This window comes from Gopherus flavomarginatus, chromosome 6 (genome assembly GCF_025201925.1).
Source record: "Gopherus flavomarginatus isolate rGopFla2 chromosome 6, rGopFla2.mat.asm, whole genome shotgun sequence".
Lineage (NCBI taxonomy): Eukaryota > Metazoa > Chordata > Testudines > Testudinidae > Gopherus > Gopherus flavomarginatus.
Window position 1 is genome coordinate 25941320 of NC_066622.1, and position 16643 is coordinate 25957962.

The 16643-nt window shown below is 41.2% G+C and overlaps 1 protein-coding gene across 5 annotated transcripts in view; it reads left to right on the forward strand.

Annotated features, from left to right (window-relative positions):
- ARHGEF3 (Rho guanine nucleotide exchange factor 3) overlaps positions 1–16643 on the forward strand; it is a 256694-nt gene that overhangs the window by 213417 nt on the left and 26634 nt on the right. For all 5 annotated transcript variants that reach the window (XM_050958474.1, XM_050958473.1, XM_050958472.1 and 2 more), the window contains one exon: positions 4557–4664. In XM_050958474.1, the coding sequence (XP_050814431.1) occupies positions 4557–4664 (108 nt within the window). The remainder of the gene's footprint in view (positions 1–4556; positions 4665–16643) is intronic.

Genomic DNA, 16643 nt, shown 5'->3' on the forward strand with positions numbered 1-16643 from the left:
TGGAAATTAGGAGGTTGTGGGGTGCCTGCTTTAATGAGACGGAGTATAGAAAACTAACCAGTATTATGCAATAGATTTAACTCAATTTGACCAGCAGGCTCTCACTTTGAACTTTGGGGAATTCCCGTTCTTTAAATAAACTAATAAGAGAGTCCCTTTGCATTGTGGTTAAGTTGAATGACAGCAAGGGCTCTTGGCCCCTGCTTCAGACTTTTCTACCCCACATATCGTACTACTGCATGCTGTCTTGTTGAGTGAAGAGCAAACAATAATATCAGCTTAGAACTCAGTAATTTGCAAGAATATAAGAGCTCTATTCTCTGAGGTGCAAAGCATCCTCAACTTTAATTGGCTTCAGTAGGGATTGAGTGCTCAGCACACCACAGGATAGGGTCCTAGATATTAAGGCTCGGGGTTTTTAAGTGGGGGCCTGTGTATAATATGATTATGCAGATTCAAAAATAGATGTATAACTTACTTTTTGGTTAAGATGCCACATAATTTCAAAATTACCATTTTCTAGCTTATGATGCAGTGGAAGAAAGAGCAGAAAGGACTGAAACACTATTTGGGAGAAAACGGACAGAAGGGCTGCATGAGGAGGTGGCTGCCATCTGGGGCTCCTTGGCTCCACATGAGTGAATCTGCATGATAGGTGCATTCCCCAGGCACCCAAAAGCAGAATGCTGATCTTATGAGGTGTAAGCGCTCTCTATGGCTATTACTTCCCCTTCCTGTAGCAGTCTTAAAACTACCCTGGGTTTTAGTAAATCAAGGCTTATTTTTAGAGGAAGTGAGTCATATTAAAACAAAAGCTATGAAGTATAATACATAAGTACCATTGGGTACTTACAGTGAAGAAGCAAAGTTTTATAATTCTAGAGTACTCCTCTCTTCCAGCTTGTTTATTTCTTCCTCACAATATGATGTGGTATCTCAGAACCAAACTCAGCTGACTCCCTAGTATGAGCACATGCTATCCAGAATTTACTGACCATGTCTAGATTAGACTAGTTTTCACCATCATCTGTATGTCTTGAAGCAGCAGGGAGGTTACTCTGCAAATTGAAAGTCGCAATGAAGTTTATAGTCACACAATGGCATTCTCAAACCATGGCATTCACAATTTGACCCAGGCATAGTCCCAAACTCACATTTGTGTGCAAAAAAACTTATTTTCTTGTTTTAAAGAAAGTTCCAACGCAATAAGATTATCAACTTCAAATTCCTTCTTTAAACCTAATGCAGAGATGAAGACCCTGGATTTATTTTCCAAAGTCTCTGACATTGCAATGTTATCTTGAATTACTGTCTCGGAGTGAGTCCTGCAAACACTGCAGATGTGTGTTGATTTGATTTTATTCTTAAATTTGTTTGTATGAGCCCTTTCAATTTGTTCTACAGATTCTAATAATTTAGATTTTGATAAAAATCTATACTACCCATTTAGTTTAACCCCCTTTGCTATCAGAACTAAGTGCAATAGGTAAAATGGATCAGTGTGATGAGAGGAATAAGACCTCAAAGAACAAACCCACATATGTGACCTAGTCAGCTTATTGTGACTCCAGTGGCTACTGTAGTAGGTTCTGACAATGACTTCTGGCTCTTTTACAGCTGGCAGCTGTAGCCATATCCTATCCTTCTTGTGGTTGCAGCAGCCCCTAGTGGAGGCAACTAGGTTGATTTCTTCTCCTTAATGTCTATGTTTACAGACAGGTAACCTCTGCAGTACAGAAACTAGTGAAAATATTTTGTCTCCTGAGCAGTTTGGATATAAGAATGAAGATTGCCACATAGCAACCCTCACAATCCCCTGCAGAATAGTGAAATGGTTTATTTTAAAAAGGTTAAGGAACCTGTTTCTAGTTCTTCCCTCTCCTCTTGCTGGAACTGTAAAATAACTCCTGCAACCCTATGTGGGGAAAAAGAAGTGTTCAGATAGGGTTAGAGCTGTTCAGGGATGGAGCAGGGTTTCACACCTTTTCTCTTCTTCCTTTTCCCCTATCTTCCAAAAAGGATGGTGATTTCCCTTCTTTTTCATAGAATAATCTTCTCCAGGGTTACTTGCTGCTGTGCATCAATTTACATGGCTGTTTGAGGTTATGAACCCCCGACAGTTGAGAAAATTAGGTACAGGATTGAGCCCTTCACTTGCAGTCTTTCTGTAGCCATTAATAAACTGTAGATGCAGACAAACACTGAGTATATAAAAAATTCAAAGCGGGTCTAGACTTTTTTTTTTTTTCCTGTTTATCAACTGGTCTCAGACTTTGCTCAAAGAGGGTAATTCAAGTTTCTCTCACAGTGGTCCTGAAGAAGACACTTAAGAGACACAGTGGAATATGAATTTACTTGCTTTGTAACAAAATTTACCCTCCTTAGGGATTCTTAATGGGCATCACAATATCATTGCTAAAATCTTAGTATTTGTTGTTTGTTGCATTTAAATTTTAAGATTGAAAGTGTGTGTGTGTGTGTGTGTGTGTGTGTGTGTGAGAGAGAGAGAGAGATTTGTTAATATGCACAGAGATTAATAGACAGTTCTAATAGAAAATCAAATTCCAATTAAAAATCTAACTTTCAAGCAGGTTACACTGTGATATAATGTAGGGCCAAATTACATCTCTTTACTCCAGAGCTGACTTTGGGCCATTATATCAGAAACATAATTCCAGTTTGACCAAAGACCACATACAGAGCAGCAAAGATGCCAAACCTGTGGAAAATGGTACAGCAATAGGGGAGAGGAGAATCCTCTCTCAGGGGTCCCCTTTGTCTTTCTTGCTGTCCTGATTCCTCAGTCTGCATAGTTCTAAATACCAGATTCTAGTAGCATTAGAGATAACACATGCCCAAGTAATCTCTGCTGCTAGGTATACAGTAGCACTCACTTCGCCTTGGGACTTCAGTGTCCTTTCACTGCATTGCAGTATGATTAATGACAAACAGTCTTTACTATGGGAAGCTAGTGGATTGGCATTATGAATTTAAAAAATAAACAAAACAGCTGATGATGGAGGTGCAAGTCAGATGAGAATTCTAGTCAAAGCTGAAAGATTCTGTAGTGTGTTCAGTATGCCAGTCGTGCTGCAGTGACGTAAAAAAAATGCTCCTTCAAAAAAGCTGTGTCAAAGAGATGGTTGCTGGAAAGGAAAGAATCTGAATGGCACCTTCATGATGAAGATAAGAGGGCAGGCTGAATTTTTTTTTATTTTGGTGCTGAAGTGATTGTAGCACCACATTCCATATCTGGGGAAATTGATTATTTTTTGCAGGGGAGGGGGGTTAACAATTTGGTCCTGCGTTTCACAAGATGTTTATGGAGTTGCCGCTCTGCCTGCTGAGAAATAAATTATTTGCTAGTTCTCATCTTTCTTCTCTGTAGCTGTGCTAATGAAACAGAATATTGCTGACCAGTAATGAAAATCGTGAGTTACTACTTCTGGGATTTTTCTAAATACCAGGAAGGATGGGAAATCCACATCTCTAAAAGGATTCATATCTCTGAGCAAAAGAATAGTATGAAATGGTACATTCTCCTAAGGATTTGTCTAGAAAACTGGAGGTAGAGGATGCCTACACAAACTTTATAAACATGGCTGAAAAAGAAAGATAAACTGCTATAGGATATACTTAAAATATGATGTTGGATGGGTTTTTTAACTTCACTTGGAAGGTCTGGCTCTTTTTCTGTCAAAAGTAGCCTTTTGCATGTGCTGTTCAAGATCCATTAAATGTCAGATGGAGGTTAGCAAGCCAAGGGTAACTTCTGTTTCTACATATTTGTAATCTTTCCTTGTATTGCACTTATTGTTTATATTTTCATTTTTTGTATGCAAAACAAATGGAATATTATACTTCACAAAAGCAGGCATTCTGTAGGTTAACAATTGTGTGAGGGAAGAAAAGTATTAGTTTTTACAGTAGATATTTGTTGAAAAGGTTTTTTTATTTCATTTAAATATATACTGCGTGTACACATCTATATGAATATGCACATGCATGCATATTCACATGTAAATACAAACACATGACACCGTTTTTTGTTTTAATTTGTACTTTTTAGAATAATCAAATGCAGAACTACATACTTACAATGACAGAGCAAAAACCAATGGAGTTGGAATTTTTTGTATTTGTACATGTTCCCTTCAATGACAAGTCATCAAAATATGCATTAGCTGCAGACCACTTTTCAGTTTGAGGGGTGCTCCCCGCAAACAGACCATTTTAAAAGGAATATCTCAGTAGAAGGATGCTATATATGGAGAGAGCTCTTTCTTGTGCCTTTTGGTCTTTCCTGGTCATGCCACTACTTCTGCCTACTACATAATATTTCAGCCATTGCTCAGATCTGTATGCACCAAGCAAAGGTAATCTGTCATTGCCAGCATTATAAACTAGAATTATTTGTGTACAACCAGAGCTGTGTGTCTATGTTGCTCACATTAGAAAATTAACAAAACTAGCATAAATGTTTTTCTGATGCCTTTTTCATGTTTTCTCTCTCTCTCTCTTCCCTGCCCCCCCCTTCCCTTTTCTTTAAACTACAGGAGCCTAGTAACAAACGAGTCAAGCCTCTTTCTAGAGTTACATCACTAGCAAGCCTCATTCCTCCTGTGCGGGCAACCCCGTTAAAGCGGTTCAGTCAAACACTTCAGGTAAAGATAATATATTTCTGTGTTTAATGTTCAGATCTGCATTTCAGTAAGAGATGCACAGGTATGCTATCACATGCTTTTAGGGGTTGTGCTTTTCAAAATTCATTTTGTGTATATGTATGCATATCTGAGTATCTCGCATATCTTTATGGAAAAAATGGAAAACTTTTTTTCCCAACATAAAGGGGCAGTGGTAATGGACAGTGTAAACCTCAGTAGTGGCAAGTTGACACAGTTATAACAGCACCAGAGCACTTCCATCATTCACCACCATAATAATCTTTCTGACATAGAATGCTTGTTTCTTGTGAAATCTTTAAGAAACAAACTGCAACTATATATATCCATTCTTGATGTTATGACAGAGATAAAGAAACCAGTATAAAAATATGTGCGTAGCTCAGTTGCTCGAGAAGGTATGTTTAATATATCTTTTGACTCTTGAAGGTGTGAGTTTTAGAGAGAGATTTAAAAGGGTGCCATATGCTCAGGCACCTTTGACATACTTTTAAATGACATTTTAAAGTGGAGCAGTACAGTTAAGATAATCCATTTGCATGTAATATTGCTGAATCCTCACTACTAATAGTGAACTTTGACCTCCAGTGGACAAAAAGTCTGACGATCAGATGGAAAATAGAGCCAACATTCAAAGAATATGTCAAAGCTGAATATTTGAAATAATTAAAAAGCAATCAAATAACAATGCAATTCAAATTTACATTTTATTCTGAAGATATTCTGCCTTGTTTGTAGGGGTCTCAAACTTACAAGTGCACCATATAGAATATGAGATGCTTGGAGACTCATGTAGGACTTGATCCTACAGAATACTGCATGCTATGAGTTTATTTTATTTCTACATGGAGGTTCTTCTGACAAATACTTAAACAGAGTAAAGAGCCATGAAAACATGTTTTTCTGCAGTAAGTTTATCTAGGAAGCAGACATGCCAGCATTTGGTTAGCAATATATCTGGTATTCCTTAAATATGTTGTTGAAAGAGCATAGCTCTGCATACAAAAGCAACCTTTATGGATATGGGGGATAGGCAAGATGTTTGAACTCACCTCAGTGTGTTTGATCCAGTAAGTATACTGTAGTGTGACTAGAGAAGAGATGTCTGTAGTCCCTTGGGCATATAAATCTCTTCCACAGGCTACCTCTAAGAAAAATTTGGTCTGATCCTAAAAGAAGGGCTAAATTATCAGGAGTATGGAAAGTAAATTAGGTTTTGGCAAGATTTTATTTCTGAGGCTGGCACTTCCCTTTTCAGAGCCTTTAACGGTTGTTGTGCTCGGTTAAGTACTCATACGATTGGTTCCCTGGGGCTGCATTTGAGACGGACTTGTGCTATATAATACTGTATTTATAAGGTATAATTTAGACTTCAAGAGATTAAATTCTGTTTTCATGAATATGTATACAGCTTCCCTTGATTTTTAGTTTGAGTTGTGTGCATGTATTTGATAGATTTTGACAAAGCTGTATAGGTTTTTGTGTTATGTCTTAGCACTGGGAAAAAAAATCTTTATTTTTTTTTATGTTGATTTTAAAAAAATAACTTGGCAGTAGATTAAAATATAAGATGCTTAAGGGATGCAGTTATTCAAACCACCTTCCCTAGGGAACTACGTGGTTTGAAAATTCTGTAAAGGGGCATGGACCTTTTTATTCTCCGGGTAATAGATCTAAATCCATCTCAGGTAAATTGTAACTGGAATATATATTACTTATTTGGCTGAGCACTAGCTCTTGCAAAAAGAGCTGGAATTATTAAATCCTTTTTCTCATGATTGGTTTTGCATGGATGCCACCTGTTTCGCAGTTGGTCCTAAAAGTCTCTGTTAGCAGTTTCAGGTGAGGCCAACAACAGAATGGGCAAGAAGATTACTTTCTCACACTCAGAGGTGGTCCCTTAGGAAAATGGTTAGAGGCACATCAGTGAACCGATGTCAGGAAACTTGCACTGCCATTGCTATACTTGTTCTGTTCAACCATATGTGGTGATATTAATCTCTAGGGTTGTCAATTAAAAAACACCACCCAAATCCTCGGGTGCCCGTATATCTGCTTAGTGAAGTGACTGCCACTCCACTCTAGAGAGAGAGATTCTCTTCAATGTATTTTTTTTTTTAATTTAATTTTCTAGTCCTTGGGTGTTAAATACACCATAAGGGTGTGTTCAAGATGTTGAGGTTTTCCACATGGCAGAATCATCAATACATTGTAGCTAGATTGCTAGTGTACCTCAGTCCAGAAGGATTTTTTATTTTGCACAAATTAACAATGGATTATTTGCTTCCATAACATGACAGAAACCACCACCAACAAAGAACTTTGAAAACGCAGATCACTGCAACTGTTGCTATAAACGTTTAGAAAAATTTTGAATTTTCTATGGAAATTTTTTAACAAAACTTTCATATTTTGACAGGGTCAGGCCAGATGGCTACAGGAGAGTGATCCTATTGGTATCCAGGAAGTGGGCGGGCAAAGCCTGCCCACTGCTAAAGGACCTCCCCCCAGCCTAAGGGGAGGATCCACAGGTCTGTGATACCAAATAATTACGTGGGACAACCAATGAAAAAAACAGAATTGGGAATGGGGTCATAGGGCTAATCAAAGGGAACCTGATGGGGAAGGCAGATATATTAGACCCAGGGAAAGGGGACCTACTTAACCTGGGGAAAGTATCTATTGGGTGTCTGGGAAGTGGGCGGGCGAAGCCCGCCCACTGCTAAAGGATCCCCCCTCAGCCTAAAGGGAGGACCCACAGGACCACAGAACCCACTGAGTTCGGGGGACAACTAATAACCTGGGGAAAGTAACAGGGAAGGTTCCAGAACAATCAGGAGCTTTCTGGAAACAAGGCAGACAGGCTGATTAGAACACCTACAGCCAATCAAGAAGCTGCTAGAATCAATTAAGGCAGGCTAATCAGGGCACCTGGGTTTAAAAAGGAGCTCACTTCAGTTTGTGGGGTGCGTGTGAGGAGCTGGGAGCAAGAGATGCAAGGAGGTGAGAGTGAGAGGGTGTGCTGCTGGAGGACTGAGGAGTACAAGCGTTATCAGACACCAGGAGGAAGGTCCTGTGGTGAGGATAAAGAAGGTGTTTGGAGGACGCCATGGGGAAGTAACCCAGGGAGTTGTAGCTGTCATGCAGCTGTTACAGGAGGCACTATAGACAGCTGCAATCCACAGGGCCCTGGGCTGGAACCTGGAGTAGAGGGCGGGCCCGGATTCCCCCCAAACCTCCCAACTCCTGATCAGACACAGGAGGACTTGACCTGGACTGTGAGTTCCACCAGAGGGGAAGATCTCTGAGGCGAGCAAATCCGCCAATAAGCGCAGGACCGACCAAGGGAGAGGAGGAACTTTGTCACAATATACAATCCTTTTTGAAAGGAAGAAATATGTAAAATTGGAGAAAATCCTTAGGGTATGACTTCCCCAAGCTCCACATGTGAAATTTCCATTTATATTATTGGATTTTCCACATGCAGATTCAGTGAGAACATGCTCTAAGTCTGAGGATAGTATAGTGCTGCTTTTTAGATGTATTCTTAGCTACTCCAGAAATTTGTTGGTATTTTTAATAGATTTGATTTTTTGTTTCTTTCTCAATATTATTTTGCAAATGGTTTATCAGCATTTTCCACAAAAGAAGCATGTAGTAATGAGTTTAATTCTTTTTCCTGCTACTCATATTTGCTGTGTTTCTGCTTCCTCCCACACTGTACACTGGATGATGATAAAAATACAGCATTGGTTTCATTTTGTTCATATTAGTTACCTTTTTTTGTACATCAGCAAAGTGCTCAGTAATGAGCTGGTACATTTATCCATCTACTGGTATCCATTTATCCATTTGACACAAATGTTTGTTCCTTCAATCTGTATTATCAGTCTAGATAACTACAGAGATTTGTTTCTCAGCTCCTAAATTTAATCCCATTCACAGCTCTGTCCTTCACTTTACAAACTGGGAATGAGATCAAATAGTACTCAAACATAACTTTAACTAGAACTGAGGACAGAGGTTAACTCTGCCTCCCTTCCACTGCAACTTGTGACTTCATCAATATATCCTGATTCAATATGCATGTAACATTATGAAGTTAAATAGGGACTCTGAATCATTCTTATCTTACTTCAGATGCCAAGACAGTTTCTCAAGAGGCCTGAAGGGAAATCGCTGCCCTTTTTTTTTAGATCTCAATGTTAGGATTTTGATCTAGAGAGCACAGCAAACCATTTACTGTGTGATGAACTCAGATCAGACAGTTTGTCAGTTTCAAGATCTAACATCAGCACTTCTATTAAACCCTTTTAAAGTTCACAGACATTTTGCCTGAGAGAAGTGCTACAGTCACATAAGTGAGGTCAACAGAAATCTAGGATTACCTTTTAGTAAAAACACCAATTCTTTATTATTAAGGCCAAGTTTTGTCACGGATATTTTTAGTAGAAGTCAGGGACAGGTCACAGGAAATAAACAAAAATTCACGGCAGCCCGTGACCTGTCCCTGACTCTCACTAAAAATATCCTTGACAAAAGATGGGTTCAGCACCCACTGCTGCTGGGGCTTCCAGGTACACCACCATGAAGTGCGTGGAAGCTCCAGGGTTCCCCTGCCCCTGGGGGTGGAGTGCTGTGGAGTCACCAGGCAGCTGGTAGCTGCAGAGTCACCCAGCTGCTGGCCATGGCTGCAGCTGTGTCTAGGCAGCTGTGAGGAATCCCCGCTGAGGCTGGGCAGCTGCAAGGGCAGGGCTGGTTGGGAGCTCTAGCCCCAGGGCAGAAAATGTCAGGGAGGTCAATGGAAGTCACAGATTCTGTGACTCCGTGACACAATCGTAGCCTTACTTCTTATAATATTAAACTAATTGCACTTTGAACTGGAGATACCGGTGGAGTACTTAAATTTGGTTCTTACCGGTTCCAGTTAGCCAGTGTGGCTTTGGAACAGCATAGCAGGTCTTCAGGACTGCTGGCTCCCCCTACAGCATCTACTGTTCCTCCCCACACTAGACAACAGAGACCCAGAAAAAAAGCTTAAAAAATTCTAACATTCTACCCTCTGCATCACAGTGCTTAACTTGTTTTTAAACTATTTCTGCATAGGTACAAATAATGTTATGAATTGATTATATTAATCTTTACACTTTTCACAATGAGGATAAATCCTGTCTTTAGCACACAGCCTGAGTAAAGGAGCTGTGCACTGGGAGAGGAATGGATGGAAGAAATACTGCCATTCCATAGTGCAGAGTAGTGTAAAGCCACTCCTCCAGGGTGCAGTAGACCTGATGGTTGGTGAATTGTGGATCCAATAGCCGTACTCCGTTTCAACTTTGACCAGGCAATTTGCATGTGCAAATAATCTGATTTGCATGCACAGTGTCAATTATTGCAAGTATAAATTAAGCATGCAATATACTTTAAATTTTTAAATAAAGCAAGCCTAGCACCTGATTTTCAGTTTTGCAACATATTTTTTAATAATCCAATTAAAACTCAGTCTTTTCACTGAAAGATCTCATGAGATTATTTTTGTTTGTTTTTTTTAAACAGGAACCAGAGTTAACTTTAAAGACAAGACTATATTTCCACAATATGTCGTCTGACTCTTGGAAAAAGTATATTGCATTTACTAATGTTAAGGAAGGTATTGACTGTTACATACTTTACTGAGGTCTTGCTCAGGAGAAATTCAGCTATTGAAATTCAGCTAACCGTTGAATGTGCTGCCTTCAACCAGGAAACAAGAGTAACATTTACTATGTTAAAACTGCTCTTACTCAAGGCAAAAGAAAGATGATTATGCTATATAAAATAGTTGTTTACAACTTTTGTGGTTTTATCTTTTAAACAATCTGGAGTATTTCAGGCACTCTAGAAGTAGGTTATGAAAAAGAATATCCATAGAATTGTCATTGTTGTAGTGATATTAATGAGGGGTCAGTTGAAAATAAGCAATGTTAAGGACTCTGTATCAATTCTTAGTTTGGACTCTTGTTGAAAAAGTGCAACTTGTTTTGCATTTTGTCAAAACATATTTTTAAAAAAAAGTCAGGCAAATGGAACGTTCGAACTTTCAAGTGTGACTTCAGGCAGATTCTTTCTTCAGTGGTTGCTATGAGGTTTAGGATCAGCTACTCTACTGAGATAGAGATAGCTGTCACACATCATCTAGCCTTGGTTGTTCCAAAAATAGCATCTGGTAAATTTATATAAAATTTGAAAGATAACATTCCTTGATATGACAACAGGTTAACACAAGTTGGGTTTAACATGTCACATTTAAATGCTAAGAAGTAAGGCAGTGCAAAATGGTTGGAAAGAGGTACGACCCATCAGAAACACTTAGAGGATATGAGCCTTAAGCTAAACTTTGTTGATGATTACATTGCTCCCCCTATCGTTCCAACTATTAACACATTTCCTTCTTTTCAGGTGTACATCCATTTCACACACTTCTGTGTGACTTAATTTGGGCTTCCTATCTCTAAAGATATAATTGAAAAAAACATTGTGTGTGCCAACTGAAGGGCTTCTTTGTGTACGAAAATGCCTTTGGGTAGGAAGGGTATTAATTCTGTCAAATGGAAGCCACAATCATCCGTTTCATTTGAATTCATTTTTCAGTAACTTCCTTTTTCTCCCACTCTTGTGCTAACTAATTTAAAATATGCAAGCTGTAAATGTTACCTTATTAATAACTCTACTTCATGTTTTAACCCCCATACTGCCTATGACCAGGATCTCTCATTGCTATGTGGTGATGAATGTATAGTGGTTTTTAATGTTGTGAAACTCTAACTCCCAGACCAATGTATTCATTTAATCTTTTTTTTAAGCATTGGATACTGAATCCTGTTTATGGACATACCTAGAATAGTGCAGACAACCATTGTGCAGACTCCTCCATAGTCTGTTCTGTGTAGATCTATGAACAGGGCAAATAAACTAGGATTCAGGACATATTTCCCTGGGCAATTAAAGTTAGTCTGTTGTACAGTGACAGGCTTTATTCCCTCTAGTTGCCTCAGTTTCTATGGCCATGTCTACATCTAAAATTTTGCAGCGCTGGTTGTTACAGCTGTATTAGTACAGCTGTATAGGGCCAGCGCTGCAGAGTGGCCACACTTACAGCAACCAGCGCTGCAAGTGGTGTTAGATGTGGCCACACTGCAGCGCTGTTGGGCGGCTTCAAGGGAGGTTCGGGGAACGCGAGAGCAAACCGCAGGGAAGCTGGTCTCCTTTCCCGGTTTGCTCTCTCGTTCCCCGAACCCCCGAACAAGCAGGTCTCCTTCCCTGCGGTTTGCAGGGTGGTTCGGCGAACGCGAGAGCAAACCGGGAAAGGAGACCAGCTTCGCCGCGGTTTGCTCTCGCGTTCCCCGAACAAGCAGGTCTCCTTCCCTGCGGTTTGCAGGGTGGTTCGGGGAACGCGAGAGCAAACCGCGGCGAAGCTGGTCTCCTTCCCCGGTTTGCTCTCGCGTTCGCCGAACCACCCAGCAAACCGCAGGGAAGGAGACCTGCTTGCTCGGGGGTTCGGGAAACGCGAGAGCAAACCGGGAAAGGAGACCAGCTTCGCCGCGGTTTGCTCTCGCGTTCCCGGAACCACCCAGCAAACCTCAGGGAAGGAGACCTGCTTGCTCGGGGTTCGGGGAACGCGAGAGCAAACCGGGGAAGGAGACCAGCTTCGCCGCGGTTTGCTCTCGCGTTCCCGGAACCCCCCTGCAAACCGCAGGGAAGGAGACCTGCTTGCTCGGGGTTCGGGGAACGCGAGAGCAAACCGGGGAAGGAGACCAGCTTGATTACCAGAGGCTTCCTCAGGTATGCTGGGATACCTGCTTATTCCACGGAGGTCAAGAAAAGTGCTGGTAAGTGTCTATACTTGATTACCAGCGCTGGATCACCAGCGCTGGATCCTCTACACCCGAGACAAAACGGGAGTACGGCCAGCGCTGCAAACAGGGAGTTGCAGCGCTGGTGGTGCCCTGCAGATGTGTACACCTCCTAAGTTGCAGTGCTGTAACTCCCTCACCAGCGCTGCAACTTTCTGATGTAGACAAGCCCTATGTTAAATTATTGTACCTCAGAACTGCACCTTCCCTGAGCAAAAAGAAACTTGTGCTGTTGAATAGTATGGATTTTAACCAATAGATTCATCGTGCTGAGGACTACAGGTTGGATTTAAAGAAGATATAAAACAGTGAAAGATGTATTTATCCACTTCGCGTTGCTACCTTGACCATGTATACATATTGTAATAACTGAATTTTTCTTCCGGAATAATACGCAGAATTATTTCTTTTATACGTCTTTAAAAAGATAAACTAATTATAGCTGAACAGTTTATTTAGCAAATGTAGTACTTTACTACCTGGTATAAGGTAGTATCCAAATTACACTAGTTACCAGATTTAACCCAGTGTAACAAATCTGAGTTTAGCCCTTTTGTAGTCAATATCAGTTAACTACTTTTAATAGCAAAAATGAACTAAATACTGTCTTGTCAGTTGTAGGGGATGGAAGTGAGGAGGAAAGACACCGTGTCTCCTGGAACATTTAGAAAAAATGTTATTTGCATGAAATTAAGTTATAGAATTATTCAGCCTAGTAAAAATATTAGAGATTAGGCCTGCACTACAACTGCTGAATCTATATCTAAAATTATTTCATGGGTATGCAGATCTGGGCTGATGGGTATGGCTCAGTTACAACTCTTTAGGTATCTATTGAATAGAAATCTAATTTTATTTCTGAAGGAACTTGATCTATTTTACTTAGAAGTTACATTGATATTTTGTACCAAATATGTCCCTACTGCAGCAGTTCATTTTGACTGGAAATAATCTAGAGAAAGGGGTGAACAGTGAGATGGCAAAATCTGGAGATGATGCAAAATTACTCAAGATAGTTAAGTCCAAAGAAGGCTGCGAAGAGTTACAAGGGATCTCACGGAAGAGGGTGACCGGGCAACAAAATGGCAGATAAAATTCAATGTTGATAACTGCAGAGTAATATATATTGGAAAACATCCCAACTTTCCATACAAAATGATAGGATCGAAATTAGATGTAACAACTCGAGAGAGATCTCGGAGTAGTGTATAGTTTTCTGAAAATATCTGCTCAATGTGCAGCAGCAGTCAAAAAAGCTAACAATGTTAGGAACCATTAGGAAAGGGATAGATAAGCAAATAAATATTATAATACCACTATATAAATCCGTGGTATGCCCACACCTTGAATACCGTGTGAGTTCTGGTCACCTCATCTCAAAAAAGATATGTTAGAATTGAAAAAAGTATAGAGAAGGTTTAAAAAAAAAATTAAAGGTTTCGAACAGCTTCCATAGGAAGAGAGATTAAAAAGACTCGGACTTTTAAGCTCGGAAAAGAGACGACTAAGAGGGGAATATGATCGATGTCTATAAATTTGTGAACGGTGTGGAGAAAGTGAATAGGGAAGTGTTGCTGTTTACTTTTTCACATAATACAAGAACCAGGGGATCACCCAATGCAATTAATAAGCAAAAGGAAGTATTTCTTCACACTACCTGTGGAACTTATTGCCAGGGGATGTTGTGAATGCCAAAACTATAACTGTGTTTAAAAAAGAACTAGGTTCATGGAGTTTAAGTCCATCAATGGCTATTAGCCAAGATGGTCAGGGAGGCAACTCCATGTTCTAGGTGTCCCTAACCTCTGATTGCCAGGAGCTGGGAGTGGATGACAGGGGACAGATCACTTATGATTGCCTGTTCTGTTCATTCTCCCGAAGCATCTGGCATCGGCAACTGTCAGAAGACAGAATACTGGGCTAGATGGACAACTGGTCTGATTTGGTATGGCCGTTCTTATGTTCTTTGTTAGGGGGCTTATTCCTTCACCTGCTTACTTCCCTGGTCCTTCTTGCATGGAACGGAGAGCAACAATACCCGAAGTCCGAAGGTGCAAACAATTAAGTGTTTATTGGGGTGAACTTCCAGCAAGCAATGATTCCAATTTCCTTCCTTAGTGTTACCCGTCCTAGCTCTGACACCACAGAATCTTGCCTGTGTCTGTTCCCATTCCCCCCTTAGCAAAAATAATTCCAAATTTCCCTACCCCCCATTCCCTGTTCCCATTTCCCCTCCTACTTCCTGATTGAGTGCAGACTATATAGTAAAACTTGAGTTCTGCTTAGCTATACCTTAACCAATCATTTTACTGAAATTTAGCTAACCAATCCTAACATATTGTAACATGATTAGGTTCAACAAGGACAAGTACAGAGTCCTGCACTTAGGATGGAAGAATCCCATGCACTGCTACAGACTAGAGACCGAATGGCTAGGCAGCAGTTCTGCAGAAAAGGACCTAGGGGTTACAGTGGACGAGAAGCTGGATATGAGTCAACAGTGTGCCCTTGTTGCCAAGAAGGCTAACAGCATTTTGGGCTGTATAAGTAGGGGCATTGCCAGCAGATTGAGGGCCCGTGATCATTCCCCTCTATTCGACATTGGTGAGGCCTCATTTGGAGTACCGTGTCCAGTTTTGAGCCCCACACTACAAGAAGTATGTGGAAAATTTGGAAAGAGTCCAGCGGAGTGCAACAAAAATGATTAGGGGCCTGGAGCACATGACTGACGAAGAGAGGCTGAGGGAACTGGAATTGTTTAGTCTGCAGAAGAGAAGAATGGGGGGGAGGGATTTGATAGCTCTTTTCAACTACCTGAAAGGGGGTTCCAAAGAGGATGGATCTAGACTGTTCAGTGGTAGCAGATGACCGAATAAGGAGTAATGGTCTCAAATCGTGGTCGGGAATGTCTTGGTCGGATATTAGGAAAAACTTTTTCACTAGGAGGGTGGTGAAACATTGGAATGGGTTACCTAGGGAGGTGGTGGAACCTCCTTCCTTAGAGGTTTTTAAGGTCAGGCTTGACAAAGGCCTGGCTGGGATGATTTAGTTACGGATTGGTCCTCCTTTGAGCAGGGGGTTAGACTAGATGACCTCCTGCGGTCCCTTCCAACCCTGATATTCTATGATTCTCTTTAACCAATTACCGTATATACTCATTCATAAGCCGAATTTTTTTAGTAAAAAAGGGAAGCACTAGAGAAGGGGGTTGGCTTATGAACAGGGTATAGAGAGGGAGAGATGGGACACAGACCCTCCCCTCAACATAAGGAGCAAGGAGAGGCAGCAGAGACAGAAGGGAAGAGGCGGGGCCATGCTGCTCTCCCCCAAGCCTCCGAAGCAGCTGCAGCTCCGGGGCTGGCAGGCTGCAGCTGTGCCGGTTGGCCCAGCCTGCCGGAGCAGGCTGCAGCTGCGCCTCCGGAGCAGCTCCAGCCAGGCAAGAGACATCCTCCCCTGGCTCTCCCCAGATAAGGTGGGAAGGGATGGGATGGGGAAAATTGAGGGGGGTCCCCAGGCTAGGGGTGGGGTCATGTGGGGGGTGGTCACACGGGTTACTTCTCTGACCCCCTGCTTCCCCCCACACACACAAAAATTTCCCCACCAGTTGCTATCCCAGCCCGTCAGGGTAAGAAGCTGGTACGCTGGGATACTTTTGTTTACTTAGGTTTACCTCCGTGCCTTTGGATGCTCGAAGTAAACAAACCATCTTGGCCTGCCAGTGGCTTATCCTGATGGCCCAGGAGCCAAAGTTTGCTGACTCCTGAATTATAGGGTCATCTTATGAACAGGTCATAACAATTTTCCATTTTTACTTATCCATCTTGGGGGGGAGGGGTTGGCTTATAAACGAACCGGCTTCTGATCGAGTATATACGGTATGTCCCACCACCTTCATTGGTTAACACCCAACAAAATTAATTATACAGCAGACAGAAACAATCACAGAACCAGACAGAGACCATGCAAATAAACCATAGCAAAGTGGGGTCCATAAAGATAAAACATACAGAAATGAGGGTTTCACAACCACAGCTATTGAGGAGTGATTTCTTGCCAGACAGGATGCTAT